Consider the following 27,154-nt stretch of genomic DNA (forward strand, 5'->3'; position numbering starts at 1 on the left):
GCTAAAAAACAACAGCGGGCTTCACCACACTACAGTCCACTCTTTGTTCTCCCAATAGATGGAAACGAGGCTTAATGGTGTCTTTTTCAGACCAGAATCATTTCATTGCATGGTAAATGGACTGAGGCTGAGAAGCTATCTTTTCATTTAAATCAGGCTTATCAATGTACGAAAACAGCTTACATGTGTTGCATTTGATTTAAAGCCTCTAAAACAGCATTTCAAAGTCAAAGCTAAGGATTTAACTGCCTTTCTGTATTTCTAAAGAGCCAATTAGATCACTTCATTTGGATTAAGACCTATAAAAGTACACACTCAAGAGTAGCCTACTTTCCCTGTTTATTCGTTCACATATTTTTTTATTTCATCTTGTCTTATCATAATGCTCGGTTGACTTACTTTCCTTAAACTTGTTGTCTTAACTGTATTTTAAGAAGTGTCCCCAGTAATAACCTCCATCCATCCCCTCATTCTCAACATACTCCAGCCAATTACAATGGACCACTTCCGGTCGTGACGTCCCAGATTACGTCATTTGTACTTGTAGAGCTGTGTGTTAGTGGCTGAGTAATCAGTGGGTTCAACAGATCATCTAAACTCAACCCAGAAACAACCCTGAACCTGTAAGCAGTTTTGTTTCTGGTCATGTTGCTGTCACCCTCAACAAGGTGCTGAAAGTGTTTCTCTCATTTTTACTTTCAACCAGGATTAAAACAGTGACATCCCTCACTTTCAGTGCCCTATATAAAGTTGCAAGAAAGAGGATGTGAACCCTTTGGAATTACCTGCAGTAATAGGTCATAAAATTTGTTCTGATCTTTATTAAAGTCACAACACAAACACAGTCTTCTTAAACCAATACCACACAAACAAGGCTATGTTTACATGTTTTTGTTAGACACACCAGGTAAATATTCACAGTGCAGGGAAAAAGTGTGTGAACCCCGAAGCTACTTACTTCTCCAAGGATGTTTTACAGTCACCAGTCTACAAACTGGGTTAAAGCCCTGTCAAAACAATTATTCCTTAGTTTGGTGGTGAAAAGTTTGTTCTTAATCTTTATCACCAAAAAACCTCAAGATGTTTATCTCAAACTTCCCCATTAATGCCATACAGCAAAACACTCTTTGCAAATGCATTGCTCCTTGAGTGCATTTATTACTTTGTTTTTTAAAGAGACTGTAAATAATCTTTATTTCACCCCCATAAAACCCCTCTTTAACATTTTTATAGATTAAATGTGAAAATTCATAAAAAGTACTCAGCAAAAGTTTACATTTGTAAATATATCGTCCTAACATGTTTACCCATAAATTCATTTAATCACACTATTGTCAACAGCGGCACAAGAACCTGAATTTCATGACTCTCCTTTTTGTAAATTAAATAAACAGTGGCAGGAACAATAAAGTGAGAAACCAGTTTACACCCTGCAAATAGTGTACACCACATTCCCTCTGACCTCAGTGCTAAAATGTTTTACTGACTTTTATGACTGTCAGCATGAACTGAACACCATAAACCCTCATAAAAGTCAATTCTATGGCTGAATAATTCAGTTAGACGGTACAGAAGTCAGGTACCTTATGAAGAAGGTAAAACTTCAGTGGGATATATGACAAACTACTCACATAAGAGACAAGAATGTTTAAATTACGTATGCCTTCAAATGAAAGTACTTTGGAGTAAACAATACCTGCATATCTAGAGACTGATTACATTTCAAGAACTTGCAATAATTTCAGAAAAAAATGTCAATTTTTTTTTTTTTTTTTTAAAGATGAATAAATAGATAAAAATATCATTTCAGGCACAGGATGTTGAATTGTAAGCAGGATGTTAAATTGGAGCATAGTTTGATTCTGACTGGTCATTTCAGAGATATGTGAAAATAGTAGACTGATGTTAAAAAATGTTGCTGATTTTAAAGAACAATAAGAATTCAGAACTTGACATAGCCATGAAATAAGACATCATATTGCACAAAGTGGTACTGCTGATATAAGTAGTCATCTATTTCTTTCCCCAGCAACAAGTGGAATTCCTCCATCTAAATTGTTTCCGGGCCTCTTGAGCTGGTTCATGATGTAACTGTGGCATTTCAGAGCTGCCACTTGTTCTGAGAGAGCTCTTAGAGACAAGCGTCTTATTGTGGAGTGATGAAAACATCCTCCAAACATGAGGTAAGACAGGCTCAGAAATATGCAATATGACTGGTTTCCTGCAATGCGTTGCAGAATTATATACATATGATGACTTTTATGTGCTCAGGTCTTTGTCAGCTCTTGATGGTGATAGTGTCCTCTTTTTATTTTTAGCTAATTCTTAAGGAGGGACATTTCTCTTAAGTACAATCAAAAATACAGTCCCTCTGATTCCAAAACAAGATGAGACACTTTTTTTGAATGTTGATACAACAGTTTTTGGTGGTTTGTAGAAAAAGAAAAATGTTGTTCTATGAAAGGTAAATGCTTGTAATCAAATTGATACAGTAACTTTTTTATTTTTTACTTTTTTAGAGTTAGGGCAGGGACAACAATGAAACACTGAAAAGGTTAGGTTATGATAAAAAAAATCTGGATGATCAACTCCAAACTAGTAAGGCTAATTTGCAACAAGTTAGTAACAAGACTGGGTGTAAAAAAAATAATATTAAAAAGGCATTCAAGAGAGGCTGAGTCTCTCAGAGGTACAGATAGGGAACTTTGTGAGAGACTCCATGACCAAATGGTTTAACAATTTCAGAAGAGGGTTTCATCATCTGAGTTACACAATATCTTCATAAGATTCAGAGACCAGCAAAATATTTGTACAAGATCAAAAAACTAGATGGCAATGTTTTTTCAGTCCCAGGTGGCACTGCATCAAAGAAACAGACATGGCTCTGTAGTGGATACCACTGCATGGGGTCAAAACCACTGAACAGATTTTGGCTGCATCCAAAGAAGTATTGAATTGTGCCAGTCAGAGAGGAAAAGGTATATAAATATGATCTAGCAACTTCTGAGAGCAAGAGCCTTTCAAGATGGACTGAGGTGGAGTGTAAAACTGTCCTTTGGTCGGACAAATAAAAAATTCAAGTCTTTTTGGAAACTATGGATGCCATGGTACTATATACTATAGAAAATTGTATATAAATATGATCTAGAAATTCTTGCAACTTCTCAGAGCAAGAGCCTTTTCAAAATGGACTGAGGTGGAGTGTAACACTGTCCTTTGGTTGGACAAATCAAAAAACTCAAGTCTTTTTGGAAACCATGGATGCCACATTCACCAGGTCATTATCAGCACACAATTCAAAAACCAGCTTCTGAGATAGTTTGGCTAGCTTACACATCTGAAAGGAACTATTGCTGTAAAACAACAAAGATGGATCAAGGTGAAACATGAGCTACCATCAACACTTTTTCTGGAAAAATCTCGCACCTTTCAGCACAATCTTAACATGATTACGGCAGCATGACTCCACAGTAGAAGAATTCAGGTGAAAATATTAAAAAAAAAAAAAAGATCAAACTGTTCAGCTGCTGAGTTCTTAAATCCTAATGTCAAAACTCCAGAAACAGGTCTCCAGGCAGTGTCGTTGAAAGAAGGCACGATGCAACACGACGGTCAACATGCCCTTTAACACCAAAGCTCCCAAAATGTTTTGCTCATTAATGCAAAATTTCCAAAAAAAAGGAAACTTCAGTGTCAGTATTTGTGTCATTATACTAATCTAAGTAATTTGTAAACACTATGTCGAATTTCTTTGGAAGTTATGTTTTTCTTCCAATTTACACACACGTGCTTATTCAAAAATGCAGCTGCCAAAGTCCTGCTATGCAAAATAAGAAACAAGGATTCATATTTATCTTCAAAGATGAGAAACAGCAGATACTCTTTTCAAATCATGAAACAACAGTGACTGATAATTATGATAATCTTGTTGAGATTTGAATTTATTTGCTTTGTTCATGTTGCAGTTTACATCTTACATACGGTGGATTTTGACAGATGACTGATCAGCGTACATCTGCTCAAACACTCAACAACACAATCAAGTCACATCACTGGAGGCAGTGTAAATATATGAGATCTGTGATTTCTTTTATTTTATTTTACAACCCATTGGCATTTCTGCAATACAGAAAAGATAACCTGGGTGAAAAAAACACAAACACTTAAATGTACATAGGATCAGACACTTTACATACTGTAGGTTAGCGATAGAGAGTGGTATGATTTCACTCTATGATTAGTTTCTTCTTCATATCTGCGTTAACATGTGAATGGGCTGGGCTGAAGTTAAAGAAGAGGTCATATAATATATCTTCCTAATCTGATGTTAAAAAGCCTCAGAGTGAGGCTCTGGAGTGGATTATATTTAATAACGTCCACTGAGAACCGAAGCAGCCGTGGACGATAAAGTTCTTGAGAGTTGCACATTGTTTGGATGAAAGACACTTGTAAGGGCTCTGAAAATGTAGGATAGAGGACACAAGTCATAGTGTACCTCATGGTAGAACAAAATAGAGTCAAAGCCAAGCATGGTGTGATTTTGTACAGAAATAAAGTATAAATAAACACAGGGGAAACAACTTAAAGATTTGACCTTGTTCGGGGGTTAGGATCGTTGAACAGGAAGTTTAAAGATGGTGGAAGTGGTTGAGTCGAGGAGGAAGAGCTGCATTCTCACACAATATTAAAAAAAATGTATTATTTCTGTATGTCAGGAAAATGTCTGTGGTGGTATTATGAAAACCTTCTGCAACACTGTAAATATGAACTGCTATAAATTAAAATATGTTTCTAAAAGACGGATACAAAAACAGATTTCTTAATGCTCTCTCTGGCAAAATATACAATAATCTGTCTTTGTTTCATTCATCCCAGTGGTTATGCTGTTTTAAGCTGTGAGCAAAACTGAATCCACTTGTTCTGAAACCGCTACAAGACTTCCTACATTTCCCAGAACTTCTTTATCTACAGAAACAACTGAGTCATCCTAAAACCGAGCCTTGTGCTTGTTGAAATGTGTCCTCCTCGCCACTAGGGGAGCAATCAGGATGAAAGTTATGTGTGAAAATGAACCAAGCGCCCCTACCTTTACAACAAATGGACCCAAAGGTGCAAACAGCAGCGGGCTAACCTTCAAGTGTGGAGTGTGAATGAAGCTGGGGCAGGCTGAACGTCCACAGACTAAAGCTGGTTATTGCCATGCAGCATGAGTGGGATCAGTGTGAGGATGTACTGGCCTGTTTAAAAAGCTGAAAACACACACATCAGCAACAGAGAACTATGTCCTTGCTTGGGTGAAAGCTGGTGGTGTTAAAAAGTAACTGTGAGTGTGTGCGTGTGTCTCCTTTGTTTCCATAATAGACTGAACTTTAACTATGTAAAATGTTTGAAACACAGCATTGTTTAGTACCTGCACTGACTAATGAAGTGTTTTTTAGAAATATCTGACCACAGAGCAGTCTGCATTGTACCATCATCAACATTAGCTGCACACTTAGCCTTCAGTAATCACAGACAACTCTTTGAGACGCATCGTGAGCAAATGCAGATGATGGAGCAATCATTCACAGCTAATAACGTTCATCCTTTTTCTCTTTCCTGTACAATCCTAACTCCCTGTTTTCCCCTGAAAAGACACCTCCTCCACGTTCTCTCCCTTTCAGTGCTGCAGCTCCTTCATCCTGTTGAGGGCAGATCCCGCCTTAAACCATTCGATCTGTGTTTCGTTGAAGCTGTGGTTGAGCTGCAGGACATCCTCGCTGCCGTCACTGTGCTTCACGACTGCGCTGAGAGGCTGAAGGAGAGAGGATGGTTTCATCACAGAGGCCAGTTAAACAAAAACATGACACTTTTGTTAGCATGTAAAGCCTGCTTACTGTTCCTGGAGTGAAGGTTTTGAGTCCTCTGATGGAGATCTTGTCATCAGGGCGGATTTTGTCGTAGTCTGATGGGTTGTTAAAGGTCAGAGGCAGCAGACCCTGCTTCTTCAGGTTAGTCTCTGAAAACAAGGACAATTATAACGATAAACAATAAGTTAAAGATTTAAAAACCAGTGTAACTGAACAGTGTCTGTACAGTTGAAATGTCCGTGCTATAACTGCACATTGTCATACCGTGAATTCTGGCGAAGCTCTTGACAATAATAGCTCTTCCTCCTAAATGCCTGGGCTCCAAAGCGGCATGCTCTCTGCTGGAGCCCTCACCGTAGTTGTCGTCTCCAACCACAACCCAGGACACACCATTGGCCTACATGAAACATGCATGAAGAGAGTCATGAAAGTCTCAAAATTTAAGTCCCTGATACTGACTGTCTCAAATCAAATCTTGGTTTCCTCACCTTGTAGTGACGAGCAACATCAGGAACTCCTCCGTACTCTCCTGTCAGATGATTCTTGATCTTGTTAATGGCGTCATTCTCGCTGTTCACTGCGCCGATCAGCATGTTGTTGGAGATATTGTCCAGGTGACCACGGAACTTCAGCCAAGGTCCGGCTGCACTGATGTGATCTGTGGTGCATTTGCCCTTCACCTGTGAACACAGAAGGAAATGACAATCACATTTCCACACATGGCAGCAAGGAGACTATGTAGAAGATCGAAAGCATTCAAACGTCCTCACCTTGATGAGAACCTTCAAGTCCTCCAGATCACCTCCACTCCATTTATCGAAAGGCTCCAGCAGCTGGAGGCGGTTGCTCTCAGGGCTGACGTCCACCCTCAGGCTCTGGCCCTCAGCAGGTGGGTGCTGGTAGGTGTCCTGACCTGGGTCAAAGTCCCTGGAAGGTAGTTCATCTCCGTTGGGGGCCTCCAGTTTGAATTTCTCACCGTTGGCGGCGGTGAGGTAATCAGTTTCTGGGTTGAAGTTCAGTGTGCCGGCAATTGCAAGAGCAGTGACGATCTGAGGTAGGCGATTGAAACGATTTAGCCTCAAAACATTAGCTTGTGTTTACATCTGAGAGTATGAGTGGGTTTAGTTTACCTCAGGAGAGGTTACGAAAGCGTGTGTTGCAGGGTTAGCATCATTCCTGGCTGTGAAGTTTCTGTTGAAGGATGTGACGATTGTGTTCTTCTCTCCTTTTTTCACATCACGCCTGAAAGCCAAGACATAAAGATAAAAAAAAATTACTTACAAAAAAAAAATCCCGCAGAGGAATTAAGCTCATTGAAACCAACAGTTTGGATTCACTTACCTGTCCCACTGTCCAATACAGGGTCCGCAGGCGTTAGCCAGGACCACACCTCCCACATCACCAAGGATCTTTGACTACAGGGAGACAAAAATGTGTTTTAATTCTTAGTTTTGTTACAAATCAGGAGAACCTCCCTGCCCTCTCAACACTTACATATCCATCTCTCTCAATGGTGGCACGGATCTGCTCGGAGCCAGGGGTGACTGTGAACTGAGCTTTGCACTTCAGGCCTTTATCCAGCGCCTGCTTGGCCACAGAGGCAGCACGACCCATGTCCTCATAGCTGGAGTTGGTGCAGCTGCCAATCAGACCTGAAAGGGAAGAGAGACAGATTGAATCTCAGGGGGCGACGACAAGAAGAACCAAAACAGAATTTAGCTGTGGTCACCACTTACCAACTTTCACCTCCAGTGGCCACCCGTTCTTTTCAGCAGTAGCACCAACATCAGACACTGGGTGGGCCAGGTCGGGGGTGAAGGGGCCGTTGATGTGGGGCTTCAGCTACAGAAAGAAAACAGAAACTTAAATAAAATAGACTCAACAGTGAAAGGCTCGTACAGCTCTCGCAAGTCCAAATCATTTCTAGTAGTTTTCTGACAATGTTTTCTAATAAAAGCATGCTGTGTATGTACAGATGTAAACAAGGCAATTTTAAGACACTTCAGGCACAGAATATTCATATTTACACTGTTTCAACAAAGACCTGGATTCTATCATTTGTAGCCAAATGGGATAAAGCTATATATGTATTTAAAATTCATCATTTTAAATACATACACATGTTAAAATCCTGATCTGTGAAAAGAACAAATATCAAAAATGGAACGACAAAATGATGATGTCAGACCTAGTTAAAAACAGAGCAATGCAGAGAAAGTCTTTCTTTACCTAAGTAATGATGTCATCATGCTCTAATCATTGTCAAACACACCCCTCTTATCTGGCGCAGATTTTGCAGACACAACGAAATAACAGCATATGCAAGCTGGTGTTTTGGTTCACCGTGTTACCCTGTTAGTTTAAGCCCTTAAGCCAATGTACTTGATACATCACAGTTAAAACAACTATTAGACGTCCTCGTAGATGCCTTTTATTTTTGTTAATCATCCAAGACATAGCTGATGACTTATTTTGGCATCACAATTTAAAGAGACTCTGTCAGTATTCAGCAGCTGTTGTCACTATGAAAACCCTGGACCCATTTGGCAAAAGGTTGACAGTTAACAGGGTCACTTGTTTAACCATAACACTGGTGCAGTTTTGCAAAGCTCTGCAGCCTCTGCTGTTATGCATCGACTTTAATCAGTGAAGCACACGTCCTTAGCAGAATGTTCATCTTATCAGTCTTAAAAACAGAATTACATGATTTCTTTTTTCCTTTCTGCTTTGAAATACCCCAAGAAGGCTGAGTGACCCACAAGATGACTTTAAAATAGACAGACCTCGTCAAGATTGATTTCGATGACCTCGTCATAGGTGCAGCCTTGATCTGGTACCAACAAGTCTGAGAACTCATCAGCCAGGACAGCAATGTCTGGAGAGGGAAGAGTGTTAAAACGTTTAATGAGACTTGAAAACTCATGAAAATCTGCACTGACATACATAAAACTAACGGCCACATTTGCAAAAATCTCTGGGATTAAAATTTTCTAGTATTACTTGTTGTGGATTTTATTTCTTTAACCATTTATTTGAGCAGAAAATTGCTACTTGCTATCCAAACACAACCTTGAAGTATTGATTGTCTCTGAATATCACACTGTTTTGAATTCCAGTGACATTATCTCTGCTCAAAGAGACAAAAAGACGGACTAACATTTTGGAAAACCAGATTGACAAACTCACCACCACGTCCAGTCTTCTCTAAGTAGGTCTTCATGCGGTGGTTGTACGGGAACACTGAGGTTGTGGCTCCAATCTCAGCTCCCATGTTGCAGATTGTGGCCATTCCTGTACCAATCATTTGACACATTATTATCATTATGAGCTGTGCAACTAAGTTATGTTATTATTATCAAAAAATCTGGCACTTTGAATCAGTTTGAAGGATGTTTTCTACTAGCCTGTGCAGGAAATAGAGTCCACTCCTGGTCCGTGGTATTCTACGATGGCTCCAGTGCCGCCCTTCACTGTCAGGATGCCGGCCACCTTCAGGATGATGTCTTTAGGGGACGTCCAGCCTGAGAGGGTGCCTGTCAGCTTCACACCAATCACCTTTGAGGAAGAAGTTGAGGAGTTCATTTAAAGGATGCAAAGAGGTGAAGAAAACATAGAAGCTAGGAGAGCTACTATTGTATTTTGCTAACCTTGGGGCACTTCAGCTCCCAGGGGATTCCTGCCATCACATCAACAGCGTCTGCTCCTCCAACTCCGATGCAGATGGCGCCAAGGCCGCCCCCGTTTGGAGTGTGGGAATCTGTGCCAATCAGCATCACTCCAGGGTAGGCATAGTTCTCCAAGATGATCTGTTTGTAGATAAATTTGATGTTAGCTCCTTAAATGATGAGCTTATTTTAAGCATCTGAATCTGAAATCAAAGTAAGAATACCTGGTGGATGATTCCAGAGCCTGGTTTCCAGAAACCAACTCCATATTTTGCACCAGCACTGGACAGGAAGTTGTAGACCTCCTGGTTGACTTCCTATAATCAACAAAATATGCTAATATTAGCACATTTTTCAGATATTGTTTTTCAGTGCCTGGATTGTGTAAGACCCCTCACCTTTGCTCTGGCCAGATCCTTGTCTCCTCCGATCTGGGCCTCGATCAGGTGATCACAGTGGATGGTGGAGGGCACGGCCACCTTAGGCAGGCCGCTGCTGATGAACTGGAGCATGGCCATTTGGGCTGTGGCGTCCTGCATGGCGACGCGGTCAGGGCGGAGTCGCAGGTAAGTGCGGCCGCGGTCGATATCCTGGTTGTGGGGGTCATCGAGGTGGCCGTACACGATCTTCTCTGACAGGGTGAGGGGACGGTTGAGCCTGGAGAGAGAAGAAAAGAGCACAGGGTTTATTTGCATAAGCCTACTTGAAAGAGAAAGGGAGGTACAAACATCATGAGAATAAAATGAAATGCTTAAATCATGTGGGGTTGTCCTGATTTAATATGTAGACAGTTCCTAAAAGTTGATTGCAAGGGCAACCTGATTTAGAAAATCATTCTCCACATAAACAAAAGTTAAAGCCTCAAAGTACAGTTAAATTACAGTCATTTAAGGAAATGTTTCACCCTTCATTATGTCATCTCAAGGTAAAAGTTTATTTCAGCCTAACCCTTGCGAGTAATTACAGGGGTGTAATAAAAGAAATGGTTGATCCGTAGCCTACTCTCTCCATGGAGCCACGTCTGCTCCCAAATTTGCACAAACCTTCCAATTTTTAGTAAAACCTAAACAGGGTTATAACACATGGCACTGAAGACACTGGCTAGACTCTTTGATATCTCATATTGTAACTGTGGTGAAGGACAAACATACACTACACAATCACTGGGTAAGCACTGACCTTTTTTGTACAATGTCAACATTTGACTGGAGCTTCTCATAGTTGACGAAGGATGTGGGCTCAAAGCGGCTCATAGACACTTTAGCCTTGGCTCTGTAGGCAGCTGATACATGCAGGCGCCGTGCACCATGACCCAGAGCCAGCTGGAGGTGATGGCAAAGAAAAACAAACAAGAGGTTAATCACAGTGACAAAATCAAACACGCTTTTATTAACTCTTACTGTTTGCACATATTCAGAACACAAACAGATAATGCTTCACTGACTAAGACTTGTTTGATTTGAAGATCTTCCCAAAATAGATTGATCATACAGACTGCTATGAAGAAAATGGTACACACGAAAGGAGGCTAGCTTGTGAAAGCACTGTTGTACTCAAGTCAACTCTCAAGTGTCAGATATCAGGGTGGTACCAGGTGAGTATAATGCCCCTCCTTTACAAATAATTTATGGGCCCCAACTGTCAAGTAATAAATTATACGACAAAAACCATGAGAGGTCAGCTGATTTCCATCTTATTTTAATAAATGATTTACTTGTCAAAGGGGAAAAACTAGGACACATCAGAAGGTTTCATTGACCTGGCAATGTGGGCCAAAAGTGAGCTGTAGTTCAGCTGTCAACTAGCACACATCCATCAGGTGGTTTTTACCATCCAAGCATTGACGGTTAACCAATTGACAGCTGATTTTAATGCCAAAATCAGAATTAAACATCATCCAAACTGAAGCTGTGTAATTGTGTATTCCAATCCTATATTTGTTTGTATTAATGCCGCTAACCAACACGAGGCTAATGCACAGAAGTAACACTTGTGGTGCATTTACTGACTCGTTACAAACACTCCAGTGCTTTCCTTCATTCAGCCCAATTGTTAAATGCACTTAGTGTTTTCAAAGTCTACAACAATTTTTCCATCTTTCATTATCCATAGAAGACGTTCGTATTGTCTCATTTTTTTCTTCCATGTATCATAAATGTAAATGACACCAAAGTTACCCAAAATAGGCATTAGTCAGAGGTCACATTGGGACAGGAGTCTAAACACAGTCCCGTTATCCTTGGTATGCTGTCAGAAATCACGACAGCTAACACTTGTTATGTTCCATAATGAAATAAAATGTAACCCCAACAAGAATTTCTTATGATAATCATTAAACTTATTGTTTTCTATTTTATTTTACTTTAAATTAACGTGTATGTTGTGTGTCTACTGCACGCGGCTCGCCTGTGTGCCTGCTGGCTACTCTAACCTTGCGGTTAACCTTGCTAACCAACACCTAACTACATATCAAACGTCAGGCTAGCCGTGATTATTCAATAGCTAAATATATCAACGACTAATTCTTCTTAACGGTATTGTTAGACGCGTTCGTTAAGCCTGAGGTGAACTTGCTGTTTCCCACTGGATGCGTTCAACGCAGTTAGGACACGATGACCTGAGCATCAAACCGGTGACTGTTTAACGGGTTATTTATACAAAGAAAGTCACAATGCAAGTTTAAGTCAGGTCTGACAATCTCTCAATTATATTTGCTAGATCTAAGATGGCAAATGACATCACTTACTAGTCAATATATGTAGTAAAAACACATATTTTCGTCTCTTACCTGGAGCCGGGCTACAGTGAGACAGTAGGTTGCCATTTTGTTCACTGACAAAGATGTGACGAGACGCGGTGACGTCACAGCTTTGTAAGCCTCGGCCTCGCAGGTCCTTCAAGGTTAAAATATTAGTATGAGTAGTATTCAAATTATCAAGACGGTTCCGAATTTAATATTAAGCCTAACACATCCAAATAACAACTATAATATTTCAAATTTGTTATCAATCGTTTTTATAAGTCAGAAAAACTAGAAAGACATCTAAAGTAGCATGTATCTTACACAAAGCTTCCAGTTCCTGCTGTGCTCACTTTTTATATCCTCGATAAATTAAGAAAATCACATAGGTATTAAATGTTGGCTTGTTTTATTATTGTTTGTCTCGCATTATTATAAGCTTACATTTTTTAAGGGACAAATGTGCAAAAAATAATGCTTTTCTTAAAATTTCATTATGTTTCCGTCCGCTAGGTGGCGGTAAACAAAGTTGTGATTGAAAGTTTATGGTTCAAAGGTAAAAGTTGAATCCGCAGCTACTGCGCTCGCTGTACGTTAGCCAAAAATGGCTAAACATCATCCTGATTTGATCTTTTGCAGAAAACAAGCTGGTGTCGGTACGTTTCACCTCTTTTATAACACTTTCTTATAGCCTCATACTTTTATTCCTCCGGCAGATTTCTATACATTTTTGTTCATGACGACTTAAGCTGCTATGCTAACCAATACAGCATGGGCTCCATTAATTGTACTACAGATTAGAAGCTAGCTAGAAAACACAATCATACTTTACTAGAATACCCCCTGTCACGTTTAATGCTTCCTGTAATTGGCATAATTATCTTGATCATCCATTTCAATTTAAACACAAAGAGAGAAGACTGTTCTTTCTATTTAAACGACTGAAGCTGGGAGCACTAACATCTTTGTTTTCTTTCCTCAGCTATCGGAAGACTTTGCGAGAAATGTAAGTGTTCTGATTTCTAAATTAACCGTCTTGTTCTTTAAAATTGGTTTATTAATAATTGCCAAAGGTTAAAAAATAGTTCAGTTTTTAAAAGGAATAAGTTAATATTTTGTACATCGATGGACATTGAAACACAAAAGTGTCAACATTCTGTCGGTCATGGACACTTTTTGACTTATATTTTCATTTAAGTTTTTACGTGATGCCAGCTTTCCCGGGGTTTTTCTATTAACTCTGTCATCACCCTTGCCCCACTCCTTCCCAGGTGATGGAAAATGCGTCATCTGTGATTCCTACGTAAGGCCGTGCACGCTGGTGCGCATCTGTGATGAGTGTAACTACGGCTCCTACCAGGGTCGTTGTGTCATCTGTGGAGGACCAGGAGTATCTGATGCTTACTACTGCAAAGAGTGCACCATCCAGGAGAAAGATGTGAGTCTCTGAACACACTGTTTTTTATCAGTACAGATCCATAACAGGTTTATATATCTAACAACCAGTGAGTACATTCAAACAGAAGATTTTAGCTCTGCAGGTCTCTGTAACTGAGAGTGAATCTTAACTGTTGTCTCCTCTGTTTCTCTTTTACAGCGGGATGGCTGTCCTAAGATTGTGAATTTGGGGAGTTCAAAGACAGATCTGTTTTACGAAAGGAAGAAGTATGGCTTCAAGAAGAGGTGAAGAAGCTACGGCCCAGTTCTTGTTTTTGATTTTTTAGCTTTGAGATTTTCCTAAAAACATCAAGAAACATTTTTTGACATGTCAATAAAGTTGTCTTTTGTATTTCATTCTTTACATTAGTCTGTATTTTCATTTAGTGAGTTCCCCTGGTCAGGCTATGGTTAAACGTTATTTAAGATTTCTTAATTTTGAGAAACAAAAAGTAATTACACTTACTATTGAACATTTAAAGGAGGCCTCATTTGATAATGATCTTTTTTAATTCACGTTAACATGGATTCATAGATGAATTTATTTTGTGTTTTATTCTTTTATTTGTATTTTAATACAGCTTTGTTTAACTAGATATGTAGCGGAGATAGCAGCATTGCACAGTTGTGTGGATGAAACGGCCCAATTTTTTTTTTCTAATCATAAAAAAGTATTCTTGGTATGGTTGATTAAACGACAGAAACAAACTTTATTCTTAACCACGAAAAAGACGTCAAGCTCCATAAAATATCCTGGGAAGAGCCCTCAGCAAAAAGTAATGTGTGATGTTTGAGGAATCATTCAGTGTGATCAATAGTAACTGAGCCAATACATTTCTGTGACTGCAGGGGCTCGTTACATGAACCACAAACCTCCTCCACTAGATGGCAGCAACTACTCTTTCTGCTGTTATTTACTCCTTGCTTTCGCATGGGTATTTATTGTAGTTTAATTTACAAGGACTAAGATGTCATAGTACGTTTTTAAGCATAGTCCACACCAAAAATAATATATTCCAGTTACATTATAGAGGAGAAAGAAAGTCATTGTTAATGGTTTGTAGTCATGTATTTCTTCTACAACATGTTGGTTTCATGGGATTCAGTCTGAAGCTGAAAATAAAATAGTTGCACTTTGAGTGAAGGCAGACTGAACTATGAAAACGAATCAACACACAGCACAAGTTGCATGTCTCAAAACTACCCCATGGCCTGTGTCTTTTTTTTTTTTTACCCTTCTTTTTGCCTTTAGACTCAGGTTTATAGTCAAGTAAACAAATCTCCCCCCAGTGTTATCAACTTTATTAACTGCATTATCAAATTTGAATTTTTATTATTTTTACTTGGGTATTTGGTGATGAATATGAAGTAAAATAAAGAACGTTTAGACTCTCTGCACAAAGCTTTATTTGTACACTCTGTACATACAAGACAAAGTAGCCACACTCTAAATGCCAATACAATTTTATACAAAGAAATATAAAGACAGAACAATAAAGTTTAGAAATAACCCTCAAAGGTAACAAACTGACCTGTAGCAGAAAACCAGTAAGGAAGCCCAGTAGTGGAAAATTGTAAGTATTGATTTATTACAGTTTCTCTTGTCATGAGGAAAATGACAAAAACAAAATCTCTCCTTCCTGACTTCCTAGGATTGCACATTAACTTTTTTAAACTTAGTGAAAATTAAACAAAAACGTTTCATTTACTTAAAAAAGAACATATTTTGTTATTGGAGAAGCATATTTTGTCTCTTAATAACGGAAACCCTGCCCTGTACAATAAATCTGAATGTATTTCAGTTCAAAGTTACATCTATGGATGGAAGCACAGCAGAAAACAGCAAGTCTTTCCCTTTTTTGTCAGTGCTGGACAGAGAACAGATCCTGATTTGAGTAACAACTTGAATTTCAAGGTTATTTCACACAGATGCCTCGAGTAAACCGGCAGACTGTGTACTGCATTGAAATGGCTTTTATAGAGATTTGGGGTTCTTTGTAGAAATAAAAAAGATTCCCCGATACAGTCTGCACCTAGTGAGGCTACCAGGTTTGTCAAAAGGGCAGCAGACGCCACCAGCAGTTAACATAGAGAGAGAAAAAGACATTATGACACAAATGTGACAGAAAAGACGAGCAATGAAGCGACACCTGTCCACTGCAACATCCTAATAACACTGTACAATCTAGAGATAAAATCTGTCTATATACATCTTTTGACCTTGGAAATATAGTTTTTGATTAATTTCAAGCAATGTATTATGAAAGTATGAAGATATGGGTTTTATGAAAACAATTCATATCCGTCTTAAATCTCTTTAGGCTTACATTTAATCATTTCACCTCCAGCTGCCTTGATAAGGCACAATCTGAAGTCCTGCCATCATTCATAAACCTCCTGAAAATGAAACATTCCGTTAATATGGAGGCAAATGTCAGCTCACAAAGAAGCACATGTTAGCTCATGTAGTTGGAAACAAGACGGCACAATTGTTGGTTAACTACCCTAAAACTTAACAGTTGTACGGACACGAGACAGGTTTTAATGTCATGTGAAATAAAGTCTAAAAAGGACAACATCAGGCTACAACTATTTACAACACATGCATGAGAGGACTCTATACACATTTCCTAAAGCATGAGCTGAGTGTCTGCAGGGAGTGATGCAGGCACCAGAATCTGCACAGGATCAACAGTGGGACACATTTACGCACAGAAAAAGAATCTGTGCTGCTGTTAAAAGTGAGAACTGAAGAAGTAGTTAACATGGCCTGACTCTTTTTTCTGCCATGATATTGTAACCCTGAAGAAGCTTAATTTATTTGTCACAGTCAGAAGTCTGAGGGCAATTAAAGCCCATGTTTGGACACAATCTGCCACGTTACAAATTTGAATGGAAAAACAAAACTGGTGGATCTCAAAAATTATTCAAATGTGGAAAAAACATGGAAGCATTCTGCAATTTTATTTCTATAATACCAAAATAATGACTTACAATCTAGTCTGAACTATTGCATTTTCTACTTTAACAATCTATCTTCAACAATCATGAAAATAAACCCCACAGTTCTGGAAAAATAAGGCAAACAAACATGATAAGAGTACACACAATAAAGCAGGTGTACCACAGAAGCACTCAATGTCTGCATGATGATAAAAAGAAATGTACACATAAAAGAAATAAAAAAGGTCTGTACGTGCTATTGCAATGGCAACTTCAGCCATGCTCTTACACATGCTTTCCTCCTCTTCATCCTCTTCCTCATCTGCTCGATACTACGGTTTTCAGTTTGATTTATTTATTCATAGAGAAATAAATGAATAAATCAACAGCCGTTTATTGGTCTTCCGGCACGGCTCTTGAAAGAGAAGAAAAACAGGGATGAATGACAGAAGAGGAGGCAGAGGTTAACATTTCACTATTCACAAGACTACATGTTTCAGGGTTTGTACCTGACACAGACTATGATTAATGACACCACTGTGAGTCTCTCAGGTGATTTTCTCTACATGTACAATCAGGACTGTTTTATGAAAACCACCCAAACAACGTCTCTTCCCTGATGTGTGAAATCAAAGTGGCTGACACTGCGCTGTCTGACATACGAGTCTCGTGTTACTCTCATATTTGCTCTCATGGTCCCTTACAGTGGTCCGTATTTGGCTTCATAGGTCCCGGCGATGTTCTTGTAACGGCCGCATTCCTTCCGTAAATCGGCCACCTCTGACCTCAGCGCTGCGTTTTCACGCTCGAGGAAAGCCGCTCGCACAGTGATCTGGTTCTCCTTTAACCTGCGGGCATCCCGCGAGCGTTTGGCCGCTACGTTGTTCTTCTTCCTCCTCTGCCAGTATTTCTCGTCCTGGAGGGGTTGGAAGGAGAGAAGAACAGAACAGTGAGATGGAGGCAGGAAAACAACACCAGACCCTGGCATTCTTTCTCACCACAGCCAAGGGAGTATCATGGCCAGACGCCAACCCTCTTTATGCTGTGAACAAAGCCTGTGTTATCTCACAGACCTGAGGAGGAAAACATCAGTTTGAAGATTTTTCAGACCGCTGAGTCACTGTGAGTCAACAAATCTGCTCCACTGAGGAGTAGAAGAACTGCTCTGAAATAAGATATTTCAGAAAACAGACTGATATAATTACACCCTGATTGAGCAGAACTTCACTGTACTGAGGTTTTAAATTCTGCTCAAGGTCGTCAACAATCTGTCTTTAAAATCTCAAATTTCCTTTTCTCAAAAGTAATAAAACAATCAATCGTATCTGCCATAAGAAACCTTTAAGCCTGGAGACCAGTACTGATGTAGTGGTACATTATCTCCTGCACATGTCTGAGTGAAGCTTTCATCCCTTCATCCTGCTTTCCTTCAAATCATTAACAGATCACTTGCTTTGAATCTTTGCCAAATGGAAATGGGATCACAAACAAAGGCTAATGCAGCAGTGTGCTGTTAATGTGTCTTAATTCATCTGGAGCACAGAGCATCAAAGTGGAGGTCTCCCCTGAGGATGGCAAGGCAAATTTAAAACTTTACATTTGTCTATTAGTAGGGGTAGGAGACAAAAAATGAAGTATTGTAATATCAGGACTTTTTGATTTAAAATAAATTTTTTTTCATTCAGAAATCTTTTTTTTTTCAATTTAAGTCCTTAATTTTAGTCTTTGTTACAAGCTGGGTTGGAGAAAAGTTGATATGTCATATCCCCTAAATAAATCCTAAAAACCAACTCACACCTGATGTGTATTTTTTGGGGAAATTTGTCTCCTGATATAGTCTGTAGACATCATCATTATTATTTAACTTTTTCACTTGGTCTGGTATTCAATAAGAGAACTAAAAATCGAAAAAACGTGGGAATATCAAAGAAATAAAATGAAATCAAATCAGCGCCCAAAGAATCAAATCAGGAGAAAAGCGTTTTGTCCTAGTCGTATCTTTTAGTTTTAAAGAAAATAAACAAGTATAAAGACTAAAATTTCGAAAACATGGAAATTGAAGTTTATGGTTTTCTACTCAAATGAAACCCACAGACATACCTGGGTTTGCCCATTTGAAATTGTATTTCCTATTACTGCCACACTCCAAAAGACCTATAAAGCTAGTTTTATGGTTCCAGATATTTTTTAAATGTCTCTGAACTATAACTCTGTTCGAACGTCTGTTATTTTCTGTAGAAATTGTATCTTTTCTGTTTTGAGATTTTTTAAAACAGGCAGCTCTGAGCTTCCTTTGGCTAAAATTTTCAAGGACTAAAGGTTGAGATCTTTGTGATTAGAAAATGAGTTAGACTTATTATATTAGGTTTGAAGGGCATGATCTGACATTCAATTCAATGTTTTGAAAGAGACTTTATTTGCATTATAAATGTTTTTTCACCTACTTTTGAAAATTCATCTCTACATGACATGAAGTGGGTTTCTGTGAATCTGAGCTTGATTTACTTTTCCTCGCAGACTTTAATTGAATTTTGTCTTTTAAAATTTAATGAATTTACTGGTTGAATTTTTGAGTAGGTTGAACAGTTTCAAATCAAATAAATTCAGTTGTAAGACATTAACTTTGATTTTAGATCATGCTTTCCACATTCAATTTTCAGTGGCGCAGAACACAATACTGAAGCAAATTCAAAGCTTTTTAGTTTGTTTTGTTTCTGCTCATGACATTCTTTAAAAGCATTTTCCACTCTTCCATTGTTCTCTGATCAGTGTCTTTCCTTTATTCCTGGTGTTTTAATGAAAATCACTATGAACCAACACCATGTAAACTTGTGAGAGTGAACATACCTTCTGTTCTTCAGGCACGAACACCTTCTTTGCTTTCTTGATCATCGGCTGAGGTTTGAGTTCATCCTCGGTGAACTTGTGTTTGCGGGGATCAAAGAGCTCGCCTCCAGGCACACTTGACAGGACCAGGTCTGTGGGATCTGGCTCGTAGTTTATTTCGACCTCGATGTCGTCTGGGCTGATGGGCTCAGGTGTCGCTCTGCTGTCTTCAGTGGTCACCTCTGAGCAGATAGAAGAGGAATAGTAAACAGCTTTAGGAGGTGCTGGATTTTAGGAGGATCATTTTCATCGCCGAGGTCATTGAAAATAAATAAATGATTAAGGATGTAATTTGCTGACATTAAAACATCATACTGGTGATCAAGTTGTTGACTGTGTGACATCTGGTTGTTTCATGCTGAAAAAGCCAGTCATTGTGTTTCTGTATAATTTGTGTATTCAAAGTGACATTTGTTTACAGTAACATTGACAAGCCTACACCCTGCACTGCTTTTTTTAACCTTTACTGTGTGTACAAGTCGATTTGACATGTCGCAACTGCGGATTATCCCACCATAAACGCTTCCATCTTTGCTATGCAGAGGCATCAGGCTCTATTTCTGTGAACCCACCATCAGTTACCACCCATGGTTTGTTTCAGGATAGACTGACATTTTGAAGTCAGTCCAGTGTGTTCATAAATCATTTTCACCTGACATCTGCAGCGGAGCCAAGTGATCATATATTACTGTCATATTTAAACTGCTTAAAAAGACATATGAGGCAACTGATATTCCTAGAAGCATTTCTTAATACACAGATCAAACTCTTTGCGAGTGATATTCCAGTTGACCTTCACATTAAGTTTATGAAAACCTCTGTAGCCTTCAATCTCTGATCCTCCATCTGACACTTACCAGCAGTAACATCACAAATGATGTCAGAGTCGCCCTTGATGATCAGCAACTCCCCATCGCCCTTATCCAGCTCCTGAATGGGCAGCAAGGCCACTTGGGAGATGTTTGGCAGCTTGGTAACCTTCAGCTGTGTTGAGGGTGTGGCTTTTACTTTCTCAGACTTGGTGACGCCAGCCGGGCTGCTCTTGGGGGTCTCTTCATCCGGCAAGGTGGGAATGCCGTTTTCCATGAGGAACTCCTCGAGGTCCATGTACTCCAGGTGGAAGTTTTCCCCATCATAGGGGATGGTTTTATCCCAAATAGCAGGGGTCAGGGCGGCTGAAGGACCCATATCGCTCCCTCCTCCACCAAGCTCGACATCATCTCCCAGACACAGCTTTTCTTTGTCAGTGTCTGGAACACAAGAGACACATTTAGACACAAGAAACTCACAGATGAAGGTTGGCACATAATCAGAACAACATTTTATGTGAGAGAACAATTTGTGAAAGGCAATAATTGTTCTTCTGAAAAGACAGGAGTGTCCTTTTATTTTTACTTCAAAGAATATCCCTGCCGAGGGGCCCCTCTGGGCACTGAACCAAGCCCTATTTTTGATGTAACTTTCCACAGGACAAAGGAACCTGTTGCAAGTTGACACAACTGCAAATCAAAGGAATCATCTCCACCCTTCAGAACATCACAATCAAGACAGCAGGTGAAGTTGATCTGCCTTAAAGTGCTGGTCCTGGTTTTCTTCTGATTTAGAGTTAGAGTTTGTTAACCTCCTTTGCAGGAGAGGAAAACATGTGATCAATCACACACAAATAATTTGTTATTACGTTTGCAAATTTAGGTAAATTGACTCTATGACACAATTATTGAGCAGATCATGCAACGTGCTTTCTTTCTACTGACTCACTTTTTTTGGCAACAAACATCCTAATAATGCAGCTGGGAAAAGCAGCTTCCTGTCAACAAAACTGTACTTGAAATCAAGGGCGTCAACTAGAAAAGTCTGGATGAAAGAGGAAACTGATCTGGGAGTTTTATTGATCCGTCAACGGCGTATTTGCCCTCCAAAAGCTTGTTCATCACTTAGTAGCTAATAAACAAAACAAGTTCTCGTATACTGCGTACACAAGTAAGCATTAAGTTAGCATGAAACACCAGACAGGTCAGCCCATGTCCTCTACATTGTTATGGCACCATAAGAAAGTATCACGTGTCCTCGTCTTTTTTCGGCTGAACTCGTAATTAGCCGATGCTACATCGTCCGGATTCTCCTCTCCGAAAATTTACTGCACATACCGTCGTCGCCGTCGAGGATATTCGGCGGAGGCATCTCCATTATTTTCTTCAGAGCCGCCGGGAATGAACTCGGGGCCCCAGTGGCCGTTTCCAGAGTGATAACAATCGGCTCTTCCGACATTTTGCCCCTTGTTGTTGTTTTCCACGCAGCAACCAACAAAGAAGCAAACTCAGCAGTTGTCTCGTACAGGCGATAAAGCGTTAGCGATGGCTATGTCCTATGAAGTTATGCTAATTTAAACACATAAATAACGCATTTAAGTGACAAAAACCTGTGCAAGCGCGACGAGTCCGATGGCTAGCTGCGTGTTTAGCCCACTTCCTTGAAGAAATTGATAGCAAGGAGGTGTTGGAGCTCTGAACAAACCGCTCCTCCTCGTCGAAAAGCCCCGCCTAGCTCACTGCTGATTGGCGGACTGAACCTGAATATTCTGAATATTTATTAAATTCTTCAGAGAAGGGGCGGAGACTAAATCCAGGGGCCAATAGAATTTCTAGGGAGAGGTTTACTGTGATATCATTGGCTAACAGAGTTACATATGTTCCACTCGACACAGTAACACTGAACGAAGTCACGTGTAGAAAACGCTGACACACATAAGGCCACTGCAGTCTGACCTAATTCTGTTCTGCAGTGACCGGATCCGTTTATTATTTTCTTTTTCATGACCACATTCGTGAATTTCAAGAGGGAACAGTCAAAGCAAGAAGTGTACCACAAAACTGCTAAAATTAAATTTTATTGTGCAATTAAACATTTCCCAGAAAAATGTAAAAGCATTCCACATGTAAGTTAAACATTTTTTTTGTTATCTATACCCTAACAACACTCCTAAAGTACGCAGACGCAAAGACGTACGCAGACGCAAATGTATATGCATACTTAGGACGTCTCACATGCAAAAACACGTGCAGTTGGCCCTATCATCAACAAGAGGCGCGGCAAGTGAGCTTTGCGGTATCTACATGAATGCAGCCAAGCAGACGTCCCAAAAGCTGCACATCAGCACTGCTCCTGAATGGTGTTGAAACATGACACTTTTGCCCTTTAACCCTCAAGAACGAGGGGTTTGTTGTGCGTTTGTATGCGTTACGTGGGCAGAGAGACAGAAAAAAAACGAGTTGAGGACAATCAGTCAGAACAATGCTTCAGAAAAAGCAAGACTTTAAAAAAAGCACAAAAAATGCTTCCAGGTCAGCTACTGTGAGCACATACTCCTTAGTACATTAGTCACTTGAAACCTTTGGTGTCAAGAAAGTGTCAATTAATTACCCAGGAAATATCTTAATTTGGAAGATACATCATAAGTCAAACTGCTTTAACTTTAATGAAGTCTGACAACTGATCGAAACATGTTGGGTGTGAAAAAGGAACACCCTCTGTCTTACTAAGTCACTTAACACACCCTTGACAGATCAAGAAGGTACATGCAAACCATTTCAGCTGATAAAATCGCAATCACCATATTCAACTCTCACTTTGCATTATCACATTTCTCTCTGTCATGAACTGACTATATTTTCTTTTCCAGACATTAAGTTGAATTAATGTATTAAGTGTGTTAAAATCTCTCTTGTTTGATCATCGAACAAGAAAACATCAGTTTAGAGTTATCATAAAGCAATGCCAACTGTATAGTGAAGGTCAAACTGTCAACTGGAGCTGAGAAGGCTCCAGAAGGCAGTAAATTCAGGTACATGTGCAGGGGTGTGTTTAGAGGGGGTCGCAAAGAGTGGCATGGGCCGGCCTCGAAATCTGATCAGCCATCAGGTGCAATCCGTGAATCCTAGGCTGTGATTGGCTGTTTGCCTTGTCAGACTGCAGGACTTGGGTTAAATTTAACACTTTGGAATATGTAACAACAGGCTACTAGATGTAGCATATCTTCCTCAGTAAGTAGTCTTGTTGTTACAAATAAAGGCTAAAAAATGTCATCAATGTCTATAAAATTTTGACCAAAAATGTATTGCTTCATTTCTGCCCCCACAAAAAAGCTTACATGATAACAAATTTTGCCATGTTATGAAAGTGTTCCAAGATTAAAAAAAGTAAACGCAGAAAGCAAACATCTGTATGATCAGTCTGATGATGATGATGATGATGATGATGTATGTAAACAAATGCTGTTTATTCATGAATTTGCATGCATACCTCAGGCCACCTCAGCATGACTCACACCCCTGTCAAAAATAGTCTGCACAAGCCTCTATTCACGTGTGCGACTGCAACAAATTCAATCAGCCTGTCTAAAACGCCATTACCATGTCAAGAAAAGTGAATTATTGTAAATGGATATATTGGGAAATAAAAGCTGTAAAGTCATCGTGACGGAGCAGATTTTAAAAAAGGGCAAGCTAAGGTCTTATCAGGATTTCTTGGTTTATAAGTTGCTTTAGTTAAATGGAGTGCTGTGTGAATTATACAAGGCGAATGTGCAGCAAACCTTCCTGACACCTGTGGAGTTCTTTTGTGGTTCAACATCATGCAAAATCAAAATATACAAGCACACAGCTCCTGAGTATAAAACACAAAAGATGTGGCGTGAGCAGTCAGTGAAAGGGTGAGTGAAAATAGCATGTGAGTAGCATTTCCCAAGAACATGTGTCACAGAGTTTCAATAAAAACTGAAGGTGAATCAGTAAGACAGATATTCAAACCAAAAAATCACACAGATGGCTAAAACAAGAGCAAGTTGAATCAAAATGGTATTCAACTGCTTATTTTAGAAGCATCCACAGTTCCACCCTACAATTCTGCAAGTGCTTAGCCCTGCAATACTTTGCACAAAATCACAAGTTTTGACATGGGTTCTTCATTAAACGAAAAGACTGTGCAAAGACCTGAGGATGACAATGTCTCCAGTCCATTTCAACAGGAGCCGCAGTCACATAGACCCTGATTAACAAAGCAGACACAGTAACTTTGATGTCTCCAGACAACTGTATGTCAAAAGTCCTTGAACAGTACACCAGTTTGTGCCTCTATGCTATGTTCCTCTTCAGGTGTGCTATTATGTTATGAAGATATTCACACAAATGAGTGTCAGAATAATGATAATGATACTGCAGTCATGTGATATCTGGAGGGTAAAATAATTGATGTGACAAAACACAGTGAAAGACACTAATGATATGCCATTACTTACGTGTTTGATTTGCTTCTATGTCAAAATCAAATAACCTTGTGTAATTATGTAAAGTCATTTTATGCAGGGTAAGGCAGCAGCAGAAAATCTGATGTCATTTAATCTGATTAATCTAAACGGTCTACAGAGGCCAGACAGAGCCATCTAGTGATTTAATCATGACGCTACAAAAGCTGAAAGCTGAAAAACACTAAAAGCAAGCAACCATGTGAAACTAAGGAATGAAAGCAGGTGACTGATACAGATTCAAGCATCGCAGTATATCCAGCAGGTCTACTCATCTCCAGAATTTACCCAGGGATGAACTATCAATCAAAAGTAGGACCCATCAGTTTTTTGTTTGTTTTTTAAATCAGTAAGCCCAAGCTACATTTTTTTTAACAAAAAAAAAAAAAAAATTACCAAGTCTTGACTTTAAGCATGATCTTTGCATACAGCTACAGTCTTCTTGTCATTGAAGACACTTGTTGCATTTGAATACCAAACAGTTAAAGCGGCCCTGCCGGTTTTTTCCACCATGCTCACAGAGAAATGGTCCAAACAGAGTATTTCACGAACAGTACTGCTGTAGCCTGGAGATCAGACACATTACAAGCCTACCTTTCTGCCTGTTAAGGGTGTTGTTGTAAAAACTTGGCTGTAAAAATCGAGCAGCTTCTGTAGCCAATGGCAATCCACAAGTGGTGCTACTTTGCTGTTGCTGATAAGACTTTTTCAATTACCAAAGTCTTCAAAAACACTGATACAGTGCTTTTTTTCTAACAAAAAAAGATACAAGGCATCCAGCAAAACACTGGTTTCAAACCAGTTCATGAGAACAGATCACTCCTGCCAAGCAGCTGGACTGGCTCTCACGGAGCTCAGCTGACTGGGATTATGCAACAAACACGCAGTTGTTTGCAGATACTTGGGACACACTTTCAAAAGTGTGGAGGACTTCTGCAATCCTCTTTGCAGAAGAAAACATACATAAATACAGGTCTAGGAGCTGCATGCACTATAAATCTCAAAACTAGAAATAAAGCCCTTTTTGTCAGTTTTGACAGAAACTTACCATTTTCGTCAAAGTTTGGGAGAGTGAAAGGGTGCTCGAGTAGAGCCCTGAAAATCTCCGGGATCTCAGTGGTCATTTTCCAAACAGTCCGCAATAATGTCAACAAATGATTTCAGAGTAGAGCAATATCTATCCCTTGACAATATTAGATTAGAAGACGACACAAGACCCTGCGGATCACATTTAAGTTTACATGTGCCTGACAGATTCAGTCTACTCCTGAAGATATCAAAGCGTAAACAGGTCGTACTAAGTGAACTCGTAGCAAGTTACTTAACGCTGACCAACCCCTGGAATCCTGTCGAGCCAATCAGCGCCCTCCTTTCATCCACAGTTTAGCGGAAAAGGTGCTGATTAGTTACTCAGCGTGTCCGTCAAAATAAAAAAGGCCAATCACAAGGAGTCTCTGGGTTATCTAAGGTAAAAAAAAAAATGGAGGCCTTAAAAAAGTTATGTAATGAGACGGATATTAAACACTGAATATATTAAGAAAACCATGACTACCTGTAACGAATTGAGACTTTGTTCGTTAAAAAAAAGATGTTATCTTTCTGGAAATGAAAATGAAAGAACAAAAAATAAATTAAAAAAAACACCAATTTGATAATCAAAATGTATGGGCTTAATCTTGGCTTGCCCTCAACGTTGAGCTAACGTGTTGGCTAATTTTATATAAAGCGTGAATTGACAACACTTTTAATAAACATAAGCGGCGTGTAGATACTTGCAAATTCCTTCGATGTCTTGTAACATGTAGGGTAAAGCTCAGGTGAAGCCAATTAATAAAGGCTCATTTTCACCTGGGAGTGTCTTAGAAGTATGCTTAAGTGTCACATTTGAAGGGATTGTAGCAAATAAACTTTTTATTATTATGGTTTGATAACTTACATTTACTGAGACAAAAGGAAAATAGGAGAAGAAAAGTCTAATTTAAATGTTCAAATATTATAAATTTGATAGACTTCAGATTTAAAAGTTCCCTTTTGTTTGTTAGGAGCTTTCTCAATTGCATGGCTGTTTTTTTAAGACCCGTTTTGATGCCACATGACATGGGAAAAAAAAAAAAACCTTCAAGTCGACAGAAGAGGTCAGATCTATAAATGTCATGTCTCTTCAAGGGCCTTATGTGTCCCAGATCTGTCATTAAATACCGTGCTGTACAACTAAGTACTAGCCTTTCAGAAAGTTGTTGTGAATGTTTAATAATGGGAAAAAAAATCAGTGCAGCAACTGTAAAGATCTGAAAGTCCAAAGTCGAGCTGACTGTCTTGCAAACAACTGAAAGGG

General features: G+C 39.3%; 3 protein-coding genes across 5 annotated transcripts; 1 reads left to right on the forward strand and 2 right to left on the reverse strand.

The window, feature by feature from the left end:
• Positions 1-4,064: 4,064 nt before the first annotated feature.
• aco2 (aconitase 2, mitochondrial) lies at positions 4,065-12,370 on the reverse strand. Its single transcript, XM_074663341.1, has 17 exons — positions 12,303-12,370; positions 10,694-10,836; positions 9,913-10,171; positions 9,739-9,831; positions 9,497-9,655; positions 9,254-9,404; positions 9,036-9,140; positions 8,633-8,724; positions 7,586-7,691; positions 7,344-7,501; positions 7,191-7,264; positions 6,980-7,091; positions 6,620-6,898; positions 6,338-6,529; positions 6,114-6,246; positions 5,877-5,998; positions 4,065-5,794 (listed from the first exon to the last, which is right to left on the reverse strand). Exons 1-17 carry the CDS (start codon positions 12,336-12,338, stop codon positions 5,660-5,662), a joined length of 2,349 nt encoding a protein of 782 aa, XP_074519442.1. The 5' UTR covers positions 12,339-12,370; the 3' UTR covers positions 4,065-5,659.
• A 413-nt stretch (positions 12,371-12,783) lies between these two features.
• phf5a (PHD finger protein 5A) lies at positions 12,784-14,006 on the forward strand. The gene is made up of 4 exons (XM_074663278.1): positions 12,784-12,910; positions 13,237-13,260; positions 13,526-13,692; positions 13,852-14,006. The coding sequence occupies exons 1-4, from the start codon at positions 12,859-12,861 to the stop codon at positions 13,939-13,941; spliced, it is 333 nt and encodes a 110-aa protein (XP_074519379.1). The 5' UTR covers positions 12,784-12,858; the 3' UTR covers positions 13,942-14,006.
• Positions 14,007-15,110: 1,104 nt separating this feature from the next.
• Positions 15,111-26,135, reverse strand: tefa (TEF transcription factor, PAR bZIP family member a). Of its 3 annotated transcripts, none has more exons than XM_074663275.1 (5): positions 25,868-26,135; positions 20,378-20,770; positions 19,482-19,702; positions 17,339-17,550; positions 15,111-17,049 (listed from the first exon to the last, which is right to left on the reverse strand). In XM_074663275.1, exons 1-5 carry the CDS (start codon positions 25,941-25,943, stop codon positions 17,028-17,030), a joined length of 924 nt encoding a protein of 307 aa, XP_074519376.1. In that variant the 5' UTR covers positions 25,944-26,135; the 3' UTR covers positions 15,111-17,027. The 3 variants fall into 3 exon arrangements, with proteins under 3 accessions (XP_074519376.1, XP_074519375.1, XP_074519377.1); XM_074663274.1 differs by lacking the exon at positions 25,868-26,135 and adding an exon at positions 21,668-22,023; XM_074663276.1 differs by having other exon boundaries at positions 15,111-17,550; positions 25,868-26,134.
• Positions 26,136-27,154: the final 1,019 nt, after the last annotated feature.

This window comes from Halichoeres trimaculatus, unplaced genomic scaffold, assembly GCF_033239565.1.
Source record: "Halichoeres trimaculatus isolate MK-OKI-2021-1 unplaced genomic scaffold, fHalTri1.1 fHalTri1_scaffold_23, whole genome shotgun sequence".
Lineage (NCBI taxonomy): Eukaryota > Metazoa > Chordata > Actinopteri > Labriformes > Labridae > Halichoeres > Halichoeres trimaculatus.